Source organism: Oreochromis niloticus, linkage group LG20, assembly GCF_001858045.2.
Source record: "Oreochromis niloticus isolate F11D_XX linkage group LG20, O_niloticus_UMD_NMBU, whole genome shotgun sequence".
In the NCBI taxonomy this organism is placed as follows: Eukaryota; Metazoa; Chordata; class Actinopteri; order Cichliformes; family Cichlidae; genus Oreochromis; species Oreochromis niloticus.
Genome location: NC_031984.2, coordinates 10,353,666 through 10,380,571, shown reverse-complemented (window position 1 = coordinate 10,380,571; position 26,906 = coordinate 10,353,666). Strand labels below are relative to the sequence as shown.

The 26,906-nt window shown below is 38.5% G+C and overlaps 3 protein-coding genes across 6 annotated transcripts; 1 reads left to right on the top strand and 2 right to left on the bottom strand.

Annotated features, from left to right (window-relative positions):
* Positions 1-4,231: 4,231 nt before the first annotated feature.
* LOC100697118 (solute carrier family 17 member 9-like) lies at positions 4,232-17,233 on the bottom strand. Of its 2 annotated transcripts, XM_003439109.5 has the most exons (13): positions 17,018-17,232; positions 15,808-16,005; positions 15,540-15,679; positions 12,132-12,231; positions 11,910-12,034; positions 10,364-10,460; positions 10,144-10,240; positions 9,963-10,050; positions 9,827-9,861; positions 7,711-7,826; positions 5,763-5,818; positions 5,648-5,677; positions 4,232-5,558 (listed from the first exon to the last, which is right to left on the bottom strand). In XM_003439109.5, the coding sequence occupies exons 1-13, from the start codon at positions 17,140-17,142 to the stop codon at positions 5,389-5,391; spliced, it is 1,377 nt and encodes a 458-aa protein (XP_003439157.1). In that variant the 5' UTR covers positions 17,143-17,232; the 3' UTR covers positions 4,232-5,388. The 2 variants fall into 2 exon arrangements, with proteins under 2 accessions (XP_003439157.1, XP_019205239.1); XM_019349694.2 differs by lacking the exon at positions 15,808-16,005 and having other exon boundaries at positions 17,018-17,233.
* Positions 17,234-17,507: 274 nt separating this feature from the next.
* LOC100691864 (glucose-induced degradation protein 8 homolog) lies at positions 17,508-22,872 on the bottom strand. 3 transcript variants are annotated; one of them, XM_003438921.5, is made up of 5 exons: positions 22,660-22,864; positions 22,178-22,304; positions 21,888-22,084; positions 21,446-21,643; positions 17,508-18,968 (listed from the first exon to the last, which is right to left on the bottom strand). In XM_003438921.5, the coding sequence occupies exons 2-5, from the start codon at positions 22,296-22,298 to the stop codon at positions 18,795-18,797; spliced, it is 690 nt and encodes a 229-aa protein (XP_003438969.1). In that variant the 5' UTR covers positions 22,299-22,304; positions 22,660-22,864; the 3' UTR covers positions 17,508-18,794. The 3 variants fall into 3 exon arrangements, with proteins under 3 accessions (XP_003438969.1, XP_005448541.1, XP_019205238.1); XM_005448484.4 differs by lacking the exon at positions 22,660-22,864 and adding an exon at positions 22,408-22,431; XM_019349693.2 differs by lacking the exon at positions 17,508-18,968 and adding an exon at positions 18,994-19,571 and having other exon boundaries at positions 22,660-22,872.
* A 1,277-nt stretch (positions 22,873-24,149) lies between these two features.
* LOC100696853 (tripartite motif-containing protein 16) lies at positions 24,150-26,906 on the top strand. The gene has a single exon (XM_005448483.4). The coding sequence runs from the start codon at positions 24,219-24,221 to the stop codon at positions 25,911-25,913; it is 1,695 nt and encodes a 564-aa protein (XP_005448540.1). The 5' UTR covers positions 24,150-24,218; the 3' UTR covers positions 25,914-26,906.

Genomic DNA, 26,906 nt, shown 5'->3' with positions numbered 1-26,906 from the left:
TTTGTGTTTCTGTTTTTATGACCATTTAAGGAAGTTTGTTTCTGAAAAATGAAAAAAGTTGCCACAAAAGCTTCGCAGACAAAATTAGAACGTCTGAGAGATCGATACAGCACATCTCCAGTAGAGGTTCTCAGTCACTGATCATGGTGACGGTGGGAAGAAAGAACTCTTCTTTAACAGGAAGTGACCTCCAGCTGAAACAGGCACATGTGACAAGTTTGAGAACAGAGAACATGTACAGTATGGATGCTTGTTTCCACCAAAACAAAAACTTTTTCTCCTGGCACAGTTAGTGAAAAGTTGTTACTATTATTTAAAAATTTTGACTTGATATGTTGACATTTCAATTTTCTCTGATATTTTTTACTAACCCGAAATTTTGACTTAGGAATAGCAAAAACAAAAAAGTGGTAAGAAGAAGCTTCCAAGTGTAGAGACTTGTTTGTTGCATTGATTGTCTTTTGGAGGAATTCCCTTTTATAAAATGTTGATTAAAATTACTTAATTCGTGCTGTGGGAAATCAGAAAAGCATGCTTCAATAACCATTAGGACCACAGACTGTATGTAAAAGATGAGCGTAGCTTTCAGGTCACAAAACTGAAGCCACAGCAAAAATACTTCCAACCTTCCATCTTTCTAATGGCCAGCAGGGGGCAGCATCTGTAGTTTGAAAAAGTCTGGTTACATAAAAGTCTATAGGAAAATTATGAATTTAACTTGTGACCTCAGTAAACACTTTCCTAAAGAGTTTATGGCCTCAGGCACCAGTTTTACTTAACACAATATAAAGGTGATTTTGTAGATTATGGTTATTGTTACAGTCAGAAAGGATGACTGCCCAGGGTATGCTTTATTGGCTAAAGACTCCCAGCTTCTCCTCTTCAGCCACACCTCTGATCTTTACAAGTTCATATTTGAATCAGCAAATACATTATTTACAGGATATCAGCTGCTTATTATCTGATGTCTCCATAAAGAAGATTCGAATGCAGCGGTGTTTCCAGGATTTTTTAAATGAGAGGGCCCCAAAAACAACAAGAAGAAATCAATATTTAATCAGATGTAAATACAGATGCAGAAAATAGTCACAAATTTCAGGCTCTACTGAGGCAAGTATTACCACTCCTGTAATCCTATATGAGTAGTATACAAAAATCTAAATCACTGAATCATATGTGTGATATTACTGGATTATAATCTTTGAATAATACTCATACTCATAATACTTACATACTAACTTCATCTATGATATTACAGCCTAACATGTTAGAGTTTCATTTCGTTAAGTAATAAAAGTAATAATGTGATAAAAGCTCTAAAATGAATGTTCTGATATACAAAAATCAGTGTTTTTATTTAAGCTGTAGTGCAGAAGAGGAAAGTACCCGGAAATAGAAATACTGAAAGTATAATTACATTAAATCGTTTTCTTAATGTGGACGATGTGATTCAAATTTATTTCATTATCTGCTTGGTTGTTTTTAAAAATAGATAGTTTTCAGTTAAGGTATCAAGTGATAAAGCTGTTGTACTCTTTAACATACTAAATACAAAGCTCATACCAGTTTGCGTCATGCTGTTGGTCTTTATTTTCCCCCTGAACACAGTTAAACACACATATGAGGACTTCATTGACATAAAAATAATGAACTGATTAATCTTTACTGATAGGAAAGCACCGACAGGCTGAATATAAGTATTTTGTGGTTACAGGTTCTTTAAAAAAATACTTCTAAACCGATAGAAAATTAGATTAAATTATGTGTAACATATTTAGTTATTAAAATTTGAGCTGTAGTTTTAGGTATTAGGTGTGTTTTGTTTTTTGTTTTGTTTTTTTGTTTTTTTGAAGAAAGCAGTACTCGTGGTTAATTTTTGATCAAAAGCGATGGGATGAGAAGCAGCAGATGCGCTCCCTCCTGTCTCAGCAGCCCTTCGTCTCCGTGAATGATGCGGGGATGGTGCAGAGTTTGATTCCTCTCTTGGCATTCACCGCGTGCCTTAATTGTATGGCTAATAAATCAAGGTCCGCCGTGAACACGAGGAGCGGCAACCCTGTCTCCCTTATCGAGGAAAGTTGGAGCTTCTGACCGTCACACACACAGAAAAAAAACACACAAATAACCCGACAGGCCTGAGCGCCATCGCTCTGCATCGCCGTTTACATGTCTTGAAAATATGACCTGAATTTTACACCAACCATCAACATAAATTAAAACACATCACACAATGCGCGCCTTCATCTTCTTTCCCTCCTGCGCGACCGTGAATTATCAGTCCATCGTCCTCGGCGCGTCTTCATTCCGTGACACAGCACCTGTCCTGTTTTATTCTCAGTGATGGATGTGTGGAGGTGAAGCAGGCCAGACAATGCCGTCCACAGTGCGAGGCGGGCGGGCAGGCCCACTGGTGATGTTCAGCCAGGCTTTGAGTCAGAGGAAATAAAGACCTACTTCAGCCCTCCGGACTCCGAGGTTTAAGTATCTGACAGATATTTTCGGTTTTCTGGATATTTCACATTTCTCTACAGCAAAAACCGCCCCCGTCCTGATTTGCGTGCGTCTTTCATATCCCGGTGTTCACAGCTGAAGCAGTAACGTCATGACGTGGATCCGCTATGAGACGCAAAGTGTTTGACCCCATTAAAGCGTCTACAGAGCGGGTTAATAAAATATATGGACCCGATGCCGAGCGGTGCTGCAATGTTTTCATTTCTGTGGGCAGGAAAAGATCCGCATGCGCTGACCAGGGTGCTGAAAGCGGACTCGCTGGGAGTCAGTTAACCGCACAGGAGCCTCTATACAGCTTCATCCCCTAAATATATTCAATCTAATAGTTTATAAAGTTGTATTTTCTTCGCTGTAACCGCATTAAAATCACAGAAGAGGCTGCTCCTTGAGGACAACCATTCACACATCCTATAGACGAATACAACTTTCCTATTTGTGCAAATAATAGAAAATATCACGATTCTGATAAATAACGAAAATGCATAAATTACAAAAATGAAAACATAAAATAGGCCGTTTCGCAGTATCTGTGCAACACATGAGGAACAACGGCTATCAGTGACTCAACGATGTGCATTTTTAAAGGTCTGATTCCCTTTCAGGATACAGACCGACAGATAGAATCCATCATATCCATGAAACCTGAAATGGAAGAGAAAAGAAAAAGCGCAACAATGGTCCAGTTCTGATGAGGCTGAAATATATAAACTCACCGCAGAGGGCGCCGGGACACGCCGGGGTGAGATCCATTCACAGATACGTCACTAAACAAGAAACAGAATAATGTGCAGCTCATTCATCAGCAACACGAATTATTCATATTCATATTTGCATCACCAACCAACAAACATGATGGTTACTGTTAAAGGGAACTGTTATGCTTTTGCCTTATTTTCTTTCTTCTTTATTGACATACAGTGCTTAAATTTATTAGATCACCACCCAGTGTAAGGTTTATGCCACAGCTGCTTTAACAGTATTGGTAATTACCAAAATCATTTTTATGTTTTTGCAATGGTCAATGCAAAAACAACAGTAATATGATATTATATTGTTATATTTATTGTGGTTATCCATGGATTTTCAGATTTACAGTGCTGATTTATAGCTGAAAATAGTCAAGTGCGTCGTTGTTTTGATTAAGATGCCAAATTACAGTTATTTACTGGCATTCATGAACAATTAAAAATAACTTTAGTTCTTGAATGTTATACTTTATTCATTCCTGACCTCTCAAAGAAGTACAGAGTGCCCGCTCAAATTTAAGTATAAAAAGGTAAATTACTTTGCTATTGAATGTTAAGGTAACTTTTTGAACCAAAAACACTCTGTTTCAGACAGGTTTTGTTCTACTGGCTCTCTTTGATGTCACAGAGAGCAATTATCTCAGACACAAGATGTGAAAACATGTTCCACACACCTGGTGTTTTGAACTTGTGCGGGGCAGCCAATCAGAAGAGAGCTGGCTTTAAAGCGGGAGGACCAATACAACTGCTGCCTTAATGTGTTATTGGGAGGCAGCCTGGTTCTCCTGGTTCCCCTCACCCCCACAGTTAGGGGTGAGGGGAAAGAGAAGAGAGAGAATTTTTTTTTTTTTGGGGGGGGGGGTTATATATGAATAGGCTTGAATAGAGAGACATGTATGCCCCTTTATTTATTACATTTATATTTTTATTTATGAAACAAAATAGATTAAATATTTTTTTTCTTCAAGATAGAAGTGGACTTTTGTTGTGCACCTTTACCAATATAAGCCTCACACATTAAAAAAATATTTTTCATGTCACTTTTTTTTTACAAGATAAAAAGTTCATGTCTCATATACAAGCATATGCTTTCAAAAAGGTACTGCAACATTTTTACAAACCAAATGACACATTATTAAAATCAGCTGAATCCACTTAACACATAATATTGTAAACCAAAAGTAAAAAGCCACTATTATGTTTTAAATAAAACCAAATTTTAAATAGAAACTAACAGGAAAAACACCCACAAAACAAAACACTTTTTTGTAGATGTTAAATATCAACAACTGCACAGATCAAGTATAAACATTTAAAACACTTTTACAACCCAAACTTTACAGCACCATTGAAAACACCTGAATAAAGATTTTTATAATGTCATTATAAATACATATAAAAGAGTCATTTTATTAGTCCTGCTAAAGTTTAACATGAGGTCTTCATTGCTTGTTAAAACTAAAGTATGCAACATTTATACAAAACAAAACAAAGGAATTACAGATAACCTGAAGCTCCTCCTGTAAGCTCCTCCCACTAGACAAGACCCTGATCCTGAACCCTGATCTTCCAGGTAAAAGTCCTTCATCTGATGCATACTCTACCTGTTTTTATATACACTTTTTTGTTACCTGTTCTGAAAAGATCTGTGATTGGCCGAAGTCTCCCATCACATATTAAATTTTCTATTAAAGCCTGAAAGCAGCCCAGGAGTCCAGCTGCCTCTCAGAAAAGTTTAAATAACCTGACAGGTTATTGTGACAAATTATGACATACCCTCCTGATGCTCTACTTTCTAATACACTAAATCTGCTGCTTAATAATAATATAATATAATATAATATATTATTTGGTAAGAGTGGCTAAAATTATTTTGTCTAATAGACGTAAAGTTTTCAACTGGTATGCACACAAAATTGGGGGGGGGGGGACTGCACAATAACTAAGGACACGTGCTGACCATTCAAAGGCTGCACTGCAACTATCCAAAAGTAGAACTTTAAACATGGCCAAACATACATACAGACAAATATTTTTGTGCGATGTATTGTGTATTACCTGATTCATCAATAAATAAATAAATAAAGACTAACATGTTCTGAAAAATGTAATAATCATAAATTACTCTGGGTCATATCTCAATAATCCTGGAATACTCCACTAGGTCCACACGGCGAGCACCTCCAAAGATGAGGAAGACACCGAGACCCGTGGCATTTACTAAAGTGATGAGGGCAAAGACCACAGACCATGACTGTGTGACTTCAATCAGGTATCCTGATAAGGACACCAGCACCACCCCTGTGCAAAACAGAAAGACATCAGCCATCAGAGATCAGCCCCTGTGCTCAGCAATGTACACTTCTAAAGGTCAGACTTTGGCTACATACCCATAAAAGAGCCCATCATATTCATAAAACCTGAAGCAGGAAAGAAAATTTTATTAGACACGGAAAATCCAGACACTGGGCCAGTTTGAAGAACCTAACAACCAAAGAAACTCACCAAACAGGGCACCTGCACACGATGGTGTCAGATCTTGTACATTCACAGAAACACCACTGAAACAGAAAAACAAAAAGCAGAAGAATGTGAAGTAATTTCAACAAAGATTTACAGCAGGAGCAAACACGTCAGCTACTGTTAAAAAACAAACTATTGTGATTGATTTGGTTTTTCCTTCTTATCCAGTATGATAGGATTTACCACATCTATTGGGAACTAATGTTAAAAAATAAAAACTAATCTCACAAGTATTGCTTTTAAGGAATCATCTTTAGTTGGACTTACTGAACAAATTAGATTTGGGGGGTTTACTTGAGTCTTTTGTGTTATTTCAATGAAATACTGTGTTTTGATAGATTAACTCTGTGGCTTCTCATTGACTTCTCTTGACATAACTTTTACAGTGAATTTTACAAATTCATTCTAAGCACTAAAACCAACATGAAACTAAACAAGAAAAACTAACAAATACAACCTGGTACATTGTCTGGTTTCTGTGTGTCACAAAGCTTTGCTGTCAAGCACCAAACATTTTTAAATAAACTGCAGTGTTGTTCTGAGTCACATGGTAATAAATGTGGGCACTGTAGTTTATTTTGAGTCACCGTCATGCTGTTGCACCAAATGTGCCTACTGAAAACAGAAATACATTTTGAAGTTTCAGGACCATTTGCCGAAGAACTACAACCCAGCTGACTCACAGAGCCACAAATCTTTTTTTTTTCTTCGTTTTTTACTGACACTCTGCATATAGAGCACGGCCCACCTAAGATTCATTGTCTAAAGCTGGTATTGGGCTTTGGGCTGTGTATTTAAAGGTTTTTCTCCTGAGGGCAATTAAATATGCTGTGTTAACTTTGTTGAGTACGAAGAAAGCATTAAAAATATGGACATAGACTTTGTTGTTGTCAATCTAATATCGCCAGCATTACTCTATAACTACACACCATAAATACACATCTATATTTGTAAGTATAAGAGGTTTAGCAACTCCCAAGAGGCCTAAGCAGACAATGTTAACTGTGTATCTCCAACTATAGTCAACCACTGAGATCAGCAGGTTACTGCGAGACTGAGAGGATCTCCTCCTTAAAAACCTACCGAGTGAAACTAACTTTCCTAGCCATTAGCATCCCTTGGCTAATGATTTGCATGCTACTCTATAAATCAGGAGTGTAGGACTCACTTTAGCTAATGTACCATCAGATAATCACCAAATTTGATCACAAGTCCGTTGGGCCAATTAAAAAACTGCATAACCTAGCTTTCTTTTAACGTAAAGAAGTATGAATACATTCTAAAAACATTTCTTAGTTTTTTCATTAACAAAAACAGACGATGAACAGTCTGAGATACCTTAAAATGAGTGCTATTGCAACAGTATGTCTCACTATGAGTCCCCACACCATATATTGAACACAACTGCCCATCATCCAGGGTGGGTGGCCACAGCAGTCTCTAGAGACCATCAGCTCACAAACTTTGGCTAGCTACAGTACACAGTGTTGTCATGACTCATCTTTTAACTAATTTTAGCACTGAAAATAAACGACTTTCTCTGAATATTTTTCACCCTTTGTCTACTTCTGATACTCTGGCAGATTCATATAAGAAGTTACAATAATCCAAGCAAGAGGTGACCAGGGCATGAACCAGGAGACCACGATCTAATCTTTCTAGAACACACCCTTTTCTTTCTCAACACAGCACATAAGTCCTGGTTCATAGTTTGGATTAACAGGAGTCATCTTCCACACCAAGTCTACTGACCATATTATAACCTATTCTCATCTACCGTCAAAAGCAGCACTCAGGTCAGTGAGAATGAGGATGGTGAGAAAGCCAGGATCTGATGTGAGAATGAGGTAATCAAATGTAAACAGTATAGGTGCCTGAGAAACTTATTAGTAGCTGGTCTGAGTATTTAGTATAAATCTGACATTTTTACCCGCTGGTGAAGGTGGTGAGACCCACAGCAGCACAAATGTAAGTCACAGCTGCAGGAAATGTGACAACTCCAGAGAGAGGTAAAATAAACATGCTTGATACTCCCATGGCAATAAACTGAGGATCAGACAGAGAGACATACAGGTGAGTATTTAAAGGTACAGTCCACAGGCTAAAGATGAACAGAAGTGATAGCCGGGTGAGCAAATTTCTAATGGTTTGATTGCACATGTTCATAGCTGTATTTCAAGATGGTCAGAAAAATAAAACTGTGCACATAAAGGACAAAGTGAGTTTTTTTTTGGGGGGGGGGGGTTGTAGTTTTTACACAAGTTTACACTTACAGAGCAGATAATGCAGCAGTAATCTACACTGTTCCAAAAATTAGTAATGTCAAAGTATCTTACTGTATATTTTTTGTACTGTTTTTCTAGAATATCATTAAATTTATACAAGTAGACTGTGATTTTACATGTCAAATGTAAAATAACATGACATCACTGTAAATATAGTAAAACACAATTTACTTGTTTTTTTAAATATTTTTTTGTACATATGCATATTTAGATTGTAAAAATACATTCAGAAATGTATCATAATTTCACAAATATTTGTCTGTTATTTGAGAGAATGATCTGTTAAATCCAAATGTAATACTATGGAAAAATATATAAAATGATCGAAAATTAATGGGAATAATCAATAATTAAAGGAGTATTTGAATTATAATTTTGCTGAAAATTTCATGTCATCTAGGTCTGATTCAATAATTCAGAGGTAACAAGTGAAAATATAATTAATAGGAATAAAAACTAAAAAAAAACATATAAAACATTGCACGGCCACGCTGTGCTAATTATATATTTTAAAAAATAAATGTAGAGGTAGGAATTGCAATTAATATAAATCTCAAAGTATTCACAACATTCCTGAACAGAAATAGGCCTCTGCACCTGGGGTGAGGGTGTGGCCATGAAAACAATGTGACATGCCATTGGATGTTGGGACACATAATAACAGGACGCTAAGCATCGGCCAATGAATGTGAACTAACAACCACAAGGTCGTGGGTATGGCTGCACTGTAGGAAAGAATCGTGCATTTTACAGTTTTGTTCTGTTCTTCTAGAATATCATTAAAGTTACATAAATAGACTGTGACTTCACATTTCAAATGTCAATTAACGTTAAATCACTGTAATGTAATAAAACATAATTTTCATGTTTATTAAATGTATCTGTCTGTACATATGCACATTTAGATTGTTAAAATACATGCACAAATGTATCATGATTTCACAAATATTTGTCTGTTATTTGAAAGATTGAACTGTTGAATTCAAACGTAATGCTATGGAAAAGTATATAACATGATTCCTATAAGCTTGTGTTACATCACATAAGTATTATTATCATTGCTATTTAGGCTCAAGGGCTCAAGAGCTGGCAGAGTTGGCAGTTCGCCTTGTGATCAGAAGGTTGCCGGTTCGAGCCCCGGCTCGGACACTATCGGTGGTCGTGTCCTTGGTCAAGACTCTTCACCTACCTACCGCCTACTGGTGATGGCCAGAGGGGCTGATGGTGCGATATGGCAGCCTCGCCTCTGTCAGCCTGTCCCAGGGCATGCAATCCATTATTATTTAAACCAACTGTTAACTGTATATTTCTGTACATTTACGTATTATGATTCATATTGCCACATTCTTTGACCTTGTTTATAGGTAATTTCATTGTTTAATCACGTTAAAATGTTCCTAATTTAATGTCTAAACGCACTTGGAAAAGGCAGAATCCCATGTAAAATTAGCGCAACAAAGTCTATTTTCATTACTGAAAATAACTGTATTTTTATGGGAAAGTTATTTTCTGTTATTTTACGGTAGTATTTTGGCGCCCCAGCTGCCGGAATATTACCGTTGTAATAGGTAAGGATGTAAGATGGTTTTTTTAACAGTGTAGAGCACTGGCAAAAAAACAGTCCTAGGAAAGCTTCCAGGCTTGTAAATACATGTTTAAAACAGACTGCATAAATTCCCAAAGAACACTTAAGTAACTAGTCAGGACAAATTTCTCACCGCACACATGCTTTTATCAGTTCAAACAACATCTCACACTTACCTGCATTATCTTTCTCACAGATGCTACACCATATCCTACAGATAACAAACCAGAACATTTCAAACATCTTTAATAAAACATATTCTAACTGCAACATAACACACATCACAGTAGAAGAGCAACCTTTTTTTGATACCTCGGTTAATGAGGAAATCTGAAACGTATCCTCCAACAAGTGCTGATGGGATTGCAGTTAGCCATGGAACAACATTATAGACCCATCCCTGCAGGAACAGACAGCTTCAGAGGGTTGTCATGTAGGTCCAGGAAACAGTGCACCATGCTTATTAGCTAAGTAGCAGTAATGGTGGAAATACCGTGGCATGAGGAAATGATTCTTTGAAGTATGTTGGCAGCCATGATAACAGTGTGTAGGATGTGCTGCACATACACATGTGAGCAAACACCATGGCCCTTAGAGAGAGAAGAAGACAGTGAGCAGAGAGAGAGCAGAGGAGAGAGATGCGGTGAGGCTGAGAGACTCACACAAATATGAGGTGGTAATTATGAAAAAATAAAAGACTTTAAAAGCTGTACCAGACAGGCGGCTTCTTAAAAAGGGTCAGCCAGGGTATTCTCGACAGACTCCACTCTGAGTTCTTCTTTGTTTCCATCATCTTGGGGGTAAGTTCACCTAAAACATACACTGAACATTAGCTTAAACTGCCATCTTCCATTACATTTGATATTGATCGAGATGTAAATATATCAGTAAATAAAACTAGCAAAAAACACTTTAAAACACATCGGTCTTCAGCACCTGTGTTTCATAACAAGTGCTGAAGACCGATTTCCATAAACTGGCTAACTTGCAGAAATATTTATTGTCAGTGTTTCACTACTAGACCTTCACCAGGCAAATGTTTATGACAAAAAGAAGCAGCATTATTGAGGAAATGGCTGGAATCTTACAGCCAATCACCTTCCTCACTATAATAAACACCTTTTTTAAATAGAAGAATGAATACAGGCAGTGTGCTTTTTGTGTTTTCCCTCACAGTCTATTACAGGACTGTCACAGAGGGACGTACAAATATTCATGGTTTCTTTCACAGCTACAGCCAAATTAGATTCAGCTGTTAACCTAACATTGATGTCGACTGTTAGTGGAAGCACAGGCACAGCGAGTCCATGCAAACTCGACACAGAGGGGCCCCAAGTGCAACTGCACCTGATATCTCTCTTCAACACAATATTTAAATGTTTGGGACAAAGACATAGCAGGCGTTTCTTCAAATTCTGTTTGGAGCTTTCAGTAATTTCGGAAGGTGTTAAAGTATTTTAAACACAAGAACTGAAGAAAAGTAGCTCGAGCTCTTGAAAAACAAGGTTACATTTATAAGGGAACTTGCAGGGATGTATCATTTATCTGCATCAGTGCATATAAACATAAAGGCACATCAAATCAAACATATTTATGCAAATCTGACAGTTTGTGGAACTTCTAGATTTAAAAAAAATCTCCTAGGGATCACAAGGAGACAAATATATGTCAGTCCAAAAAAAGGATCCCTATCATAGAGACGCCAGATTAAAAGTCACAAAGTCATTACACATAAATTTATACATAAACTTTTATGTCAGTGAACTCAGCAACTCGGGAAATGAGCAGTTGCCACAAATAGCTTCGCCATGCACCGCTTTAGCATTTGGGCAACTGATTCCTATCATGATGTTTTTGAATCTACTTCTAATCTTCTGTTTTTAATATGAGCTTTGATTTTATTTTCTAATTTTCCACTTGTAATCACTCGTTGGAATGATTTTCAGTGAACAGACTTGCTGACAGACCTAGGGCGAGATTCAGACACCTCCTGAAGTACATCCAAGAAACCGGAGCAAACTGCTCTGTGTGGATGATGGGCAGCTTTCAGAGGCAAGTGCCGTTTCAGGGAATACATTCGACCAGCCAGGTACAACATAAAATCTGGGATGGAACTGTGACACCAAAACTGCTTTTGTTTTCTTTAAAAAGTGATTGAAAATTATAAATAAATAAACGAAAAAATTGGAACTATCTGTCAAAGAAAAACAGTATATTAAGCCTCTTTGTTATTTAAGAATACACGATTCGCTGCCGTACCTTTTAGTAAACACCACCAAACAATGAGAGCCCAGAGTCCGGACAGGAAACCGATACTGTAGAACATGCTTTCCCAGCCATAGCTGTCGAGCATCAGGGTCCCCAACCCACCCGCTAACAATGTTCTGAAAGAGAAACAGAGAGCAAGACAAAAGCATGCCATCAGAGATAAATGTATATTCATATGTCAGCTGTTATGTGTGTGACGTGTGTAAAACATACCCAAGATGTGTACCGCTTTGCAATGTACTCATTAAAAACCCTCTCTCCCCTTCCACTACACGCTGTGAGCACAAGCTGGCCAAAGATGGGAAAAAAACACCTGTAAGAAATGACGAGACACTTTAAATTCACAGAGTATTCACAAGTCAGCCACAACATTAAAAACACCTGCCTAGCACTGGGCTTTTCCCCTCTGAGGTGAATTCTGGTGTTTGGCATAGGGTGGTCAGGATCCTTTACATCCAGGATTAGTGTTGATAGCATGCGGCACATATCAACGTACAGGAAATGAAGAAAAACTCTGGTGTAGCCTTTATCAAGGTCCCTGATGAAGGCCACAAGCCAAAACATGTCAGTCAAACAATAAAGCAGTGTAAGTGTGGGACCTCTCCAGACTTTGTCCTCTTCCTCTTGGACTTGAAGCTGGTGAAGTTGCACCCACAGTTGTGCACACAAAAGTTCACTACATTTGCAGTCAGAAAAAGGACTGCTGTCGTTTCAGATCTATTATACATGTATGCTAGCCAAGAAAGGCACCTGCAGAACCCTGCAGAACTCGGGGGAGGAACCTTGTGAGCCTACAATATGTTTAATAAACCTGGAGAACTGAAGGTTTTATTTAAAGGACTAGTTCAGCTTGTGGTCAAATATGGCTGCGCTTACTTTTGGAAAACTTAGGCTAAACATTATGAATCACATTCCTGAGTGGTAGCATGAAATATGTACCAGCAACCAGCTTCCTTAAACTAGAGCAAGCTGAACATGCATCTGTCGTTGTAACAGGTCATAGCTACACAATTACCAAAAACAAAACAAAGCAAGCAAAAGAAAAAAAAAACATGTTGAACTGGTATGACTTTGCTCTCCCTGACAAAACCAGTATGTTGGCATGGCTACACTTGAAGGTTAATGGCATTAAAATGGCACAACACTCAGCTGGATACGTTTTGTACTTTTTGAAGGGGAAACCGGAGTGCAACAAGTCAAAAATTCTGTTTGAAAATCTGCTTGCTTGCACTTCTGACTGGGAACACTCACTTCCTAACATTTATGCTTGTTGCCTAGCAACTGCTTTCAGTCAAGAGAACAAACAAACCACAAATTCCCATTTTTACACTGGTTTTGAGCAGCTAACAAACCGGATAAAACAACTTAATTGCTGCAGCTTTTCGCTACTTGGAGTTGTTTTCGTCACACTGGTGTTGTTCCCACAACATCATATTTATGCTGCTCATCTCAGCAGGCCAGTCACAGAGTTGTGATTTCATAGTTGCAGCTTGGAAAAACAAGACTAAAGTGTGGCTCATTTTATAATATAATACTTAAAGATAGGATTGTTTTATCCTTTTGTCCACCACAAAGAACTTTTACCCATGGGACTGGGATCTGTGTGTCAGAGGAAACCAAAAGTATAAATGTAGAATTAGGCTGTGACCTCGGTAAACACTTTCTTGATTGCTTAATGGGTTTGATCACTGGATTTAGGCGACACAGGATAAAAGATTGGGTCTGTTTTGCTAATTAAGGTCAACAAAGATTCTGCAGAGCATGCTCACTGAACACTAACATGCAACATCTTCACTTTCATTGTCAGAGCCACAGCTCGCTCACCAAGTTTGGGTTCATAGCACCAAGATGGTAAAAACACTCTAACTCTAATCACTAACTTTTGGCTTATAGGTAGCCTGCTCAACCAGGTGAGCTGTAGCACTTTGCCCATTTCTGAAAGCTTTTCTTCTTTTTGTTGGAGAATTTTGATATCACAGGAACATGATTGGTCATTTCCCACGATGGCCCAGGAGTACCATTGATTACAAAGTTATAGTAACATCACCAACTGGGTTATCAGACCGACTAACCAAAAACAGACTGACTGTTTCCAGTCTCTCTCGCTGCTTTGTATTTACTGAACAGGCATCAGAGTGTTTTTATTGTCTTATTCAACTTTCAGCATGAGACTGAAGATGGACAACAAGCTTGGACTGCAGTAATCTCCTGCTGATGTTTAAGTAGTCACTTACAGTAAGCGTTCTCTTCAATGTAGTGTTGTGCTGGAAAGCATTCAGAAGAGGGACTAGGATAGACTGGTTAGGACAGTGGGCTCTGCAGTTGTGGCATGCAGCTTGAAGCCCTTGCATCAGTGGTTGAAAAAAAGAACTAAATAGACAGCTGTCTGTCATGAGCTTGCTCAGTAAGAGACTCCTGTAGCTGTCTTGCAACACTTTGAGATTGAGGAAGTCTTTTGTCTGCTGGGCTGTACAACTCTTCAGTGCACCACAGAAGGGGAGACAGCCCAAGACATTGACTTTTCAGCCCAACTCTCTGCAAACCAGTGTAAAACTCTTAACCCTGGCTCGATTTTTTCTCTGTACACATGCCAGTTTTTTTTAGTTTAGTTTACTTCAGTTGCCTGTATGGCAACCATCCATTAGATTGTCTTGTGAGTGTGAAAAAGACAAACTGGACTTCTTCTGTCATCAAAGAGGCTTCTTTAATAAATGCCTGGTAGGGGCTGACCCCTTTGGAGGTGGTCCTGGGGGTTGGGTCATTAACCCACTATTGATCATGTGATTTACATGAGCCAGTGCATGACAAAAAGGCATGGGTCATTATCATCACCAGGGGCAACGATATTTTGGCCACCCACAATCCATGCTTGAGATTGTTTCTCCCACTCACACCTTGGTGACCTCAACAGCTCACAGGATGGTGGGGTGGGACAATGTCTCACAGAGGTTTCACCTGGTGACGATAATGATCCACACCTTTTTTCACACCTTGGCCCCCATCAGGGGTTTATTACCTGCAATTCTCTGCCAGTTTTTGGAATTGAAAAAGCATCTTGGTTGAGAGGCAAAACATCTTCAACAACCTGAATAAGTCCAGTTGTCTTCTTTTCAAGCTCCTAGGACTACCATGATCTGGATGACTGGAATCCTACACAGGCATGCAACCCTTTGGATTACCTACACCTTACTCCACATAGCATACACATGCACAAATCCTACAACGGGGTCAGCTCTCATTAGTGAGCCACGTGAGAATATCACAATGCTTCCTTTATTCAGTATGAGTCTGTTGTCCCAACTTTATTTGTTACTCAGTATCAAAATATGTATCCACATCTGTGCTAAATTTTTATTAGATCAGGCTTTTCAGGCAGTTGCACCAAGATTGTGGATTTCTCTTTGAGGCCTAAAGACCTTGGAAGACTCCACTGATTCTTTTGAAATGCAGATGAAGACATTTTTGAACAGACAAGTTTTTAATAAATGTGTTGTTTTATATTGTATTGCTTTGCACCGTTATATATATTTTTTGTGTTTTAATGTGAAGTGCTTTGGGATTTTGATCTGCATAAATAAATGTACATTCTTACTAGAGCATAATGACTGGTAGAATACTAACCTTGTAATATCCCCATGAGAAACCTGGCCACAGTCATGAGAGCCAGGGTGTGAGAGCCAAGATGGGCCAGCAGAGGAGTGCCAGCTGTGATCAGAGCCCATGATGATGCAGAGAAGAACAGGACACGCTCTCCTCCCACTCTAATAAACAACAATCATTCACAGAGCAACATCCTGAAACTCAAAACCTAACTTCACAGTAAACAGACCTGGAAGGTTATTTGCTCATTAAGTGAAGTCATGTGTGCTTTAACGCATCACATCCTTACCTGTCACTCGCGTGTCCTCCCAGGATCTGTGTGAGACAGTAACCCCAGAAGAATCCACCCAAAACCACCCCAGAATCGATTTTACTCCAATGAAACGTAGCAGCCATTGAGATGGCGCAGACAGGCATGGCCATCCGCGCACAATAGAGGAAGCAGGTGCCCATAAACAGCATCACGATCCATTTTTGAGCCAGGGATCTGTAAGGCAAACAGCTCTTGCTTATATATTCAGAATTTGCACCCAGTAAACTGTTTCCAACGAACTGGGTGAGTGTGAGTGAAAACCAGTCTAGTGATGTCAGCAGCACTAAACAAAGAGTCTATAGCCACTTTATGAGCTGTGTGCACCTGCACTGGGACAAATGCAAATGCTCATACTGGCAAGTAAATATCCTCACAGAGATGGTGTTTGACGTGCTGGTGTGATAATGTTGGTTTAGTGCTTTAACATGTTAATATTTGCTAATTAGTACTAAACACAAAACACTCCAGAGGCTCATGGAAATCTCAATATTTTTGCAAGTAAAGCAAAGACGTGGGAGAAAAAAGACAAGAGGATCACCCAAAAGTCGTTACATCTCAGGTGCTACACAATTCTTTATACAGGGCTTCACAGCAGTCTGTGCAATAATCAAGAAGTTTAAATAATATATTTAAAAACACTGATGTCAATTTGTTGGTGCTACATCTAGTTGGTAGATGCTGAGAAACTCTACTTCTAAGTGAAAGATTTCACTTGCTGGTGATAAAATTAAACTGATATCTTTAGCAAAATGTAATCTCAGTTCATCTGGGAGTTGCTGAGACATTTTAGCCTGGACAAAGCCAGATAAGCATGTAAAAACACACCAAACTAACTAACATGCCTAAAAAATAATTCTCATTGGCCTGTAATAAATATTAAGAACTACCAGTACTTTTGTTTTCACGTTTACAAACTGAGCATACTACTACTACAACTACTACTACTGTGTATCATATTGGTCTTTAAATTTCTCGTGAATAGTTACAGTACACATGTAATTTGTTTTGTCACTTAGCATCCAGTTGCCATTGTTCTTATAAAAAACAAACACAAAAAGGCATTGAGTTAAGACAGCCATTTAGTGTATCAAATGAGTACGTTTCAAGTGAACTCTCAGTAATACCCTGACAGACTACAATCTAGACATTAGCTCTGTTTTCTTAGTCAAATCTTTTGCCGTCTCACCTCGGCCATAGGTTTCGGTCTCCCGACTCCTCTTCTTTACATTCATCAGGCCCATAAATCTTAGGATCCAATAAAGAACCATTAGAGTCCTTCTTGTCGGCTCCTGATGTGTGGTTGTCAGCCATTCAGAGAACACTGCCGTCTCTGTTATCTCTGCAGCCTTTCCGCACTAAAGAAGCGTCATTTAGCTGAACCTCATAGCCACAGGCAGACGAGCCTAACAGGTCAAACTTGTTGAAAGAAAACTCAAATGCACCTGGTTGTGATTTGCAGTGCAGACAGCAGAGGTCTCTGGTGGTTTTAGTGGATACAACATTTGCATGTTTCCCTATAAAGGGCTGATGAATTTCAATATGAATTTTAAATCAAAATCCAGGTAATTTAAAATCTTCAAAGAACTTTTATCTGATTAAAATAACTTTACTTATTGGATCTTTTTATAATTTACATACATGTACACTCCAAACTCAGAAAATGCAAAAACAGCCAGTTTATGGTTCACAAAAGTTTATTTTAATAATTGCAAATCTGATCTTAGAAATGTGGAATAATAAAAGGGATGTGAGCTTTCTGGGTCAAAGCCAGTTTCTATAAAGACAACACAACCTTAAAAGAAATTAAGGATGGACAACTAGCAGCAAGTTTGTTTCTTTTTATAAAAATAAACAAACCAAACAAAAATAAACAAGCACAAGTACTTTTCCCCCATTTGGAAAAAAAGGGACACTTACATGCAGGTAAAGTGAAAGTACCAATGGCTTTGAAAAGTGGAAAAATGATAGCACTCTTCAAAATACCTGTTCAGGGACAAAAGGTATCAGCTTTGGGTCATTTTAAGTTACTAAAACAAAGCCACTTACTAAAGGAAACTGCTCCTGTTTGAATTAATTTCATACTCGAGGGGGTTGAACTAGACAGTAGCCATAACTGACAGCTCCATCATCCATATACAGCAGCCCTTTCTCTCAATCCTACATGATGATCATGCAGGATTGGCTTCACTTAACCATAACCTTAAACCTGTGCAGCAGGAAAAACCATTTGGAGCATGTTGGAGGCAGTGCACACTGTAGATATCAGAAAAGGCCTCAGCTCAGTAAGAAACCAACTCCATTTGGACTCTCTTCACCTTCTCAAACACTTAAATGATGAATTTACAAGGCATCCCATAGACACAAGGTACAATCAAATTTCACGGCGTAAAAAGCATGTGGCTGATTTTAAAGCTGACAAAAAAAAAAAAAAAAGGAAAGAGGAAAACAAAAATGAGAGTAAATAAAATCATAAATATTATATTATTAAAATTAGATAAAGTGTAGCTTTCCATTTTTTTTTGAAAAATAGTCACATTTTCTCATTTCACCAGTCTCAGGAGTCTCAACCCCCCAACCCCCCGGTTCTATGAACAGTGCTCATTCACACCATCAACTTTTCCTGGTAAAGTGAAGTCTGGTGGGGAAAATGGTCACGATAAATAATACTATCAGCGTAGCTTTTAAAAAGACAAAATATAAAACAGCAATTTAAATTTTGTTGTCTCTGAGAGCTACCTAAAAATCCAGGTTCTGTATTGAAACTAAATAATTTCTGCCACTTTGCAAATACAGCAATTTACAGTTTGCACAATGAGTTAAGTCTTACCTCTCATGAATGAAACATGAAAAAAAAGAAACACTGTAGCATTTGTTTATACATATATGTTACCTGGTTGTCACACAGTCACTGACTGATCATAAATTAAGGGGACGTGGAAGGTGGTGGTTCTTGTCTGTTGTGTTCACTTGGGGTCCTCGATGGTGCCTGTGCTAAGGTCAGTCATTTTGGGGTATTTCACCTTCTTCTGGTCCAGCTCATTTTGAGCCCACAGCAGCAACTTCAGCAGTTTGGCCAGTTTGGGTGTCGACTCCCTGTTTTCATAGTCCAGCACGGCCTGGTTCACCTCACTCCACACCTGTGCACCGAGATGTGTGCGATAGTCAAATTGAAATAAACAAATTTTTATTGCTGGCATTCACTGTGCTCTTAATGTTTATATTCAGCCTCACACGACTCCACAAAACAGGAATTAAAACACTCTGAGCCAGCACACCTGGCAACCCTTACCATATTTTGAAGAAAGTCAGGACTATTTTTTTAAGTTAATATTTTTTTATATATCTGCCATTTAGAATTTTTTTTTTTGTTCCCTGTATGCCAAAACCTGGGGAAACAATTTAAGACAAACAAAAAAGGAGTAAAAATATAAACAACATTTATCACAAATGTCCTAGATGTTGCTGTTTATGATCATTACAGATTATTTTCAGACGTTTATTGTTTATCTGTCAAAACAAATACAAGCTGATTTATTAATAAGCATCGTGTCATTGCCAGGACGACTGACACATTTATTAGTGACTTTTTTAAAGTGTGCATTACCAAAACTGTCATCATGTGATGAAATGGACAACTTCAAAAATACAGTTTCTTAAATTATTGATCGCCTTGCTCCTGTCAAAAGCACCCTGGAGAAACAGCTAAAAGGTAAAGATGGCAAAAAGAATCTGCAGGAGAGCTGAGAGAAAACATAGACAAAATACAATTACAAATTAATTTTGTAATCTATAAAAATGCCCTTTATTGCTACACCAATGAAACCAAATCAGCCAGACAATCCTTCACATCCCAACTGGTCAACAATAGCCAGTCTAATTCTGTTTTTTCATTTTAATGCATTGATAAACTATTTAATCCCCAAAACCATACCAACTGAATTTGTTTCAGCAAATAAATGTGATGAAATTGCATCTTTCTACAAGAAGAGGTAACATCTTAGCCTTTCAAAGTAATTTATCTAGAACAGACTCACTTTCTGATCAAATTGCTGCCACAAGATCAATGTCCACTTTCTCACCTGCAAATTCTAAAGATCTGGAAGAAGTTATTTAAGAGTTAAAGCCTTGCACATCTTTACTTGACCCCATCCCCATCAAACTATTCAAATCTGTATCTCACTGTTTTAGAAAACATTTAGGAAATATTATTAACTGCTTAAATGTACTGTAATCCCACCACAACCATAGAAATTACTTCTATCCACTGGTAATTAATAATTATAACAACCTATATCTAATCTTTCATTTCTCAGCAAAGTATTTGAGAATAATGTTTACTGAACACCTTTCAACTCACAGTCTTTATGAGAAGTATCAATCAGGGTTCAGAACCAATCATAGCAAATAAATAGCTCTTACTAAAGCCATCAATGACCTGAGGATCAACAGTGATCAGCAGTGATCCCACTGCTGCTTTTGACACTCTTGATGATATTCTAATTTAAAGGCTTCATGACGTTGTTTTAACAGGTCAGGTTCTTAATTGGCTCTCATCATATCTAGATCTCCACAAATAATTCAATCAGGAGTTCCTCAGGGGTCAATCCTTTGTCTATTACAAGCTCCCACTTGGTACTGTCATAAAGAATAATAATATAACCTACCATTCTTATGCAGATGAAACACAGTTATAATTATCACTTTCCTTTGATCTAACCTCTGTTCACAAAATAATAAGTTGCAGTGATGGCATTAACTGTTGGATGTCTCAAAACTTTTTAGAACTGAAAAGAAACGAGCCAGAAATACTTGTTGTTCCAAAAAGTCAGAGGCCAAAAATACTGTTCATATCTGTCATCCATTTCTCTGAAACGCAGTGAGCAAGTCAGGAACCGTGGCATAATTTTGGACAGTGATCTCAGTTTTGATAACCACGTCAATAAGGTTACCAGAACTGCCTTCTGTCACTTTAAAAATATATCTAAGGTTAGAATTTTCACATCTCAAACCAACACTGAGAAAATATACCATGCATTCAACAATACAGAATAACCTTTAAAATTCTTCTATTAGTTCACAAAGCTCTCAATGGTTTGGCCCCCAGTACATCTCTGACAGTGTCTCCAACCCAATCAGACCTCTCAGGTCATCAAACTCAGATCCTTTAACTGGTCCCAGAATCAGATCTCAGTCTACTGAGTGTGTGTTTAGTTACTGTGGTCCTGTTTTTTGAAAAAAGCTGCCTGCTGACTTGAGAATAATTATATCTGTGTGTACATTTAGAAACAGATTCAAAACCTTTCTATTCACACAGGCTTACAGTTTATATCTGTTTTTCTTTTCTTTCATATGGTTTTGTTCTGTTTTGCTGGTTTCATTGCCTTAAGGGATTGTAAACCTACAGTTATTAAATTTCTTTAATTTATGTGTTAAGCACAATGAGTTTCAAGTGATGAAATGTGCTATATTAATAAAATGATCATCATCATTTTTTGCTCTGGCTGATGGGTCTCTTACTGCAATTTCAGATCCACAAGAGTCTACAATACTGGATACATGCAATATTAATGTCAAATAGATGTCCAGCTTTACAGTCGGACTAAAGCCTGCCCACCTTTTGCCGCTGCATCATGTTGAGCAGATCTCCAAAGGGTGACTCTTCTGGGTTGTCAAATGCCAAAAGGGCTAGCGTTCGCTCCATCTCTGTCAAACACTCTCGGCTCTCCTCCCCCTGCTCTGCCAGCTGTGTCTGAGCAAACTCCAGCGCTGACTCAGTTTCTCTTAGCCTGATTAACTCAATCAAATGTTGCTGCTGCAAGAGGGGAAATGAAACAGTGAGTGTTGACGTTCAGGCTTTGTCTTGTCAAACTTTATCTAATATCACAATAACTTCCTTTTCCTGTGGGAGGAGAAAAAGAACATAATCTCATCACAGGCAATGGCAGGATAGGTTATTAGAGAAAGTGCACTGCAATGCAGAGCAGATCTACATCAGATGTCTTACTGTTATTTCCAAAGTTAAAATTAGAGCCCTGCACAGCTTTTCGGAAACGCACCTGCAGATGAAAATACAGGTATCGATTGGTGTCGAGCAGCTCCGGGTGTAGGCTATTAATGAGTGCAATAGCTTCCTGAATCTGGCCCTTCAGGATCATCTCTCTAATCTTTATCCTTTCATCCAACGAATCCAGGTCCACACTCGGCTCGATACCAGACTCCATCCGGAACTTCTCTGCTGCCTCTTTGAAGCCCTCTTAAATCAAACACAGACAGACACAAAGAAATAAACAAGACTTTACAATTTGTAAATTCAGCTTACAGGCTGTATCTTCAATCTATGCCTCACCTGTCACCAGGTAATTCATAATGAGCCGATTCATATCCGCCCTCTGTATGTGAACGTTATTTAATTTGTCCATCCACTCTTCTTTTGTGATGTCCTCTGGCTTTTCGGCATAACTCATCATTGGATCCTGAAAAGTATTCAAACAAACAAACAAATAAATAAATAAATAAATAAATAAATACTGTAAACGTGAGCAAGACTGACACAGCTTGGTCACAGTTTGTACCTACACGAAGATCGACAGGACAACCGTGAAAATAAGACCAGTATTACAAAACGAACACGCACAGAAATCAAACACGCAACAGGTTAAAAAGTAAAATTAATAACACCACATTTCTGATGCCTAAATTGGTTTTACACGATTGAAAATCTCGCTAAAACATAACGGGAAAATTCTCCGAGGCTTTCAAAACAAACCCATTTCCTCCTGAGCAACAGCCCTGGCCAGTTAGCAGACAGCGAGCGTTTATATGGCTTACCGTGCAAACACAAGGTCCGGCGATTATGCTTTCCTGCACGCGTTAGGAATCGATAATCAATAAGCACTGCTCAGCCCTCTCAGTGCTTTAGAAGAATAAATAAAATCATAAACAACGGACACACGTTCAGGGTTTCCGCAGCTAGCTAACTAACCAAGCTAATGTGATAACCTCGCGATAGATGCGTCGATCTTGCGAGCTCTTCGATTGGCGCTGGGTGTGACGTCACGGTTGCCGAGGAACAGTAACGGTCAGAGCAGTGGGAGAACCAACCGGAACTACTGATTAAATTAAAAGTCGGACAGCATTTTCTTATTTAATGCGCACACAGGTTCAGTTTGAAGTTATACAAACATTGTGTGGAACAATACAGGCAAAAATAAAGAATAGATGGGCAGATACATGTCATAATCTAAAAACATTAACTTGTGCAATCAAGCTGCTACCGTCTCATTTTTAATCCAATAATCAGAAATGCTTTTCTTAGCTCACAGGGCTTTGAGCTTTTACCTCGTTATAGTCCGAATTGTTGTATGAATAGTGTAGTTGGTTTATTATTTGCTTTTCTTAAATACTTAACAGAAAATTATAAGATAAAGGGACACTTTTTAAAGTGAAATAAATTTTCCTTCAGATGTAGAATGACCCTAATGCTAGTCTTTTTGTGTTTTCCCTGAATTTGTCATTTATGTTTAGTCTTTACTCTCATTTCAGTATTGGCTGTTTAATCATTTCCTGTTTTACTTTGACAGTTATTCTCTTGTGTCTTGCTTCCTCTCTGATTGACCCTCCTGTGTCGAGTATGTGCACCAATTGAGGCTCAATCTGTATAGACTATGTAGTCCTGTCTTCACCCTGTAGTCAGTTTACACATTTTTACATACTATTAGAGTTAGAGTTCTGTGCTTTGAACTTTAGGTGTAAATTATTAGAATTAGAATTATTTTTGTTATTAAAATGACTATTTATTACAAATTTGTCTGACATTGCTTCCTTGTTTCTTGATTACTAGTAATGATGGGTCAACTGAGAATTTACATTATGGACTGTTAGTGTATGGGAACAAAAATGTAAAAAAGAAAATGCGTTCTGTGTGTCCTGTTCTGTGTGATTGGGATGGGAAATGCAGTTTATTTCATGTGTCTGACTTCCATGTGTCTGTATCTGACTTTGGGTCAATTGCTTTTGTTTTAAATGTTATAGCTGTCTTTACTTGACTATATATGACATTTTGGAAATGGATTTGTGGAGAAGTAAAGCACAAACTCTAAAGACAGAGATTCAAAGATGAATTTACCACCTAAAAATTTTGGTGGCTGAAGATTTAACTGAGTAAAGCCTAAACACAGAGTACTGTTTCTCTTCTTGGAATGAAAAACAGCTTCTAACACTTCTTCTTTAAATACTGGAGTACTTCTCTGTGTGTTCCCTCCCCTTTGGACCTGCAGTTTAGACATGGGCGTAACCAAAATGTGGTGACGTGTACTGCACAAACAATTCTTACATTCAGAGGTCAGAGCAGTCTCAGTTCTCAGGAAACGAAACTCACACAGGCACAGATGCTGAGAGGTGAAATGGCACAGAAAGGAGTTCAGCTGCACCCAGAAAGCTTCTCTTGTTCAATCTGTTTGGATATACTAAAGGATCCGGTCACAGTTCCCTGTGGACACAGCTACTGCATGGACTGCATTAAAACCCACTGGGATGAAGAGCAGGGGAAGAGAATCTGCAGCTGCCCTCAGTGTAGGCAGGCCTTCACACCGAGACCTGTCCTGGTGAAAAGCACAATGTTAGCAGAGTTAGTGGAGGAGCTGAAGAAGACCGCACTCCAAGCTGCTTCTGTTTATCAGCGCTGTGCTGGTCCTGAAGACGTAGCCTGCGATCTCTGCACAGGAAGAAAACTAAAAGCTGTGAAGTCCTGTTTGGTGTGCCTGGTCTCTTACTGTGAGCAGCACCTTCAGCCTCATTATGATGTGGCTCTTTTAAAGAAACACAAACTGGCAGACCCCTTCAAGAGGCTCCAGGAGAACATCTGCTCTCGTCACAGTGAGGTGATGAAAATTTTCTGCCGTACTGATCAGCAGAGTATTTGTTATGTCTGCTCTTTAGATGAACATAAAGGCCATGAAACGGTTTCAGCTGTAGCAGAAAGGTCTGAGAGGCAAAGAGCGCTTGAGGTGAGTCGACTACAAATCCAGCAAAGAATCCAGAACCGAGAGAAAGAAGTGAATGTGCTTCAGCTGGAGGTCAGGGCAATGAGTTTTTCCGCTGATAAAGCAGTAGAGGACAGTGAGAAGATATTCACTGAGCTGATTCGTCTCATCTGGAAAAGAAGCTCTGATGTAAAACGGCAGATCAGATCCCAGCAGGAAACTGAAGTGAGTCGAGTCAAAGAGCTTCAGGAGAAGCTGGAGCAGGAGATTGCTGAGCTGAAGAACAAAGATGCTGAGCTGAAGCAGCTCATAGACACAGAGGATCACAATCTGTTTCTGCACAACCACCCCTTACTGTCACCACTCAGACAACCTATAGACTCCTCCAGCATCAATATCCGTCCTCTGAGGTACTTTGAGGATGTGACAGCAGCTGTGTCAGAAACCAGAAATAAGCTACAGGATATCCTGAGTGAGACATGGGCAAACATCTCACTCATAGTCACTCAAGTGGATGTTTTGCTGTCAGTTCCAAAACCAGAGCCAAGGACCAGAGCTGGATTCTTAAACTATTCACGTGCAATCACCTTGGACCCAAACACAGCAAACAAATGGCTGCTCTTATCAGAGGGGAACAGAAAGGCGACATTAATGAAACAACAGCAGTCTTATTCTAATAATCCACATCGATTCACTGCATGGTCTCAGGTCCTGAGCAGAGAGAGTCTGACTGGACGGTGTTACTGGGAGGTGGAGTGGATAGGGATAGGATTTCACATTGCAGTCGCCTACAAAAATATTGGCAGAGCAGGGTGGGGGGATGAATGTAAATTTGGACGCAATGAGAAAAGTTGGGCTTTGAATTGTCACAAAAAAGCATATGAATTTTGGCATAACAACAGCCACACTTCCATCTCAGGTCCTCACTTCTCCAAAATAGGAGTGTACCTGGATCACAGTGCGGGCATCCTGTCCTTCTACAGTGTATCTGAAACTATGACCCTTCTCCACAGAGTCCACACCACGTTCACTCAGCCGCTCTATGCTGGATTTTGGCTTTTCTCAGATGTGAAAACCACTAAATTCTGCAAACTCAAGTAGAGAGGAATCTTTCATGTTGTGGTGGCTTTAAAGCTGTATTTTATCATTACGGGACCTTTCATACTTCATAAAGATCAAACATAAGAGCTCTTGTGTGCAATTAGCCATTAGGCTACTATGGAAGGTTGTTTCTGCCACTGAAAAACAACATCCATAAAATAAAAGATTGGGTCATGTATATTTCCTCAGTGGCAGAAACAACCTCCCATAGACTGCTGCTCTTCATGATGATTTTTATTTACAAAACTATTTCTGCACATGACATTGTAAACTGCTTTGCATATTTGCTAAAAAATTCATTTATGTATTTTTACGTTATTTCACTTTTGCCTTGAAAATAAAAAGCACAGTGTTATATGAGAGCAACACATTTACAAGAATAAAAACACAAATGTTAAGTGAAACTTACTCAAAATCAAAAATGTAACTGGATGTTTGTTGCAATTTTCATTTTTGAATTTGTCTCCACATATGTTGTATTTCTTAATGTTTTTTCAGTCCTGTATACATGTTGTCTTTGTCGCCCTCTTAAAGGTTAACTTAAAACCAAACATAGCCTTTCTATTTTTTTTCTCTAACATTAGTTTGACATAAATGGTAGTGTTTTCTTTATGATCTTTCAGTGCTTACACCACACTGTACATGTCTACTTTAGAGACATTTCTGAGACTGAGCTGCTTGAGAACATTTTAGCCGTGCATGCAAAAGCACATGGACTGTGCTTTTTCATGCACAGACTTTTTCATATGATGGACTGAACACAGGCGGTATCTGCTTTTGACTATGCAGAGATGAATCTGATCCCATTTCTACCTGTGTCTACTGTTTCAAGATTTCACTGACGTTTGCTCAACTTTAATTGTCAGGATATATATTTACTCCAGTTCTCATGGTGCAAAGGAATGAAACAGACTTATCAAATGTGCTTGGATTAGGTGCACAATGTGAAGTTCATCATTTTCTTACAAATAAACGCGTAATGACAAACATGAA

What these genes read in the sequence shown, in the direction of transcription:
- LOC100696853 (XM_005448483.4), top strand. Translation starts at nt 24,219, where the DNA reads ATGCTGAGAGGTGAAATGGCACAGAAAGGAGTTCAGCTGCACCCAGAA.
- LOC100691864 (XM_003438921.5), bottom strand. Translation starts at nt 22,298, where the DNA reads ATGATGAGTTATGCCGAAAAGCCAGAGGACATCACAAAAGAAGAGTGG. An exon ending in TATGAATTACCTGGTGACAG is followed by an intron (nt 22,085 to 22,177) that starts GTGAGGCATAGA and finishes GTTTGATTTAAG; the next exon opens with AGGGCTTCAAAGAGGCAGCA. An exon ending in ACATGATGCAGCGGCAAAAG is followed by an intron (nt 18,969 to 21,445) that starts GTGGGCAGGCTT and finishes CTCGGTGCACAG; the next exon opens with GTGTGGAGTGAGGTGAACCA.
- LOC100697118 (XM_003439109.5), bottom strand. Translation starts at nt 17,142, where the DNA reads ATGGCTGACAACCACACATCAGGAGCCGACAAGAAGGACTCTAATGGT. An exon ending in GACCGAAACCTATGGCCGAG is followed by an intron (nt 16,006 to 17,017) that starts GTGAGACGGCAA and finishes TTTGCCTTACAG; the next exon opens with ATCCCTGGCTCAAAAATGGA. An exon ending in TTGGTGGTGTTTACTAAAAG is followed by an intron (nt 10,461 to 11,909) that starts GTACGGCAGCGA and finishes TGTATGTTTTAG; the next exon opens with GTGAACTTACCCCCAAGATG.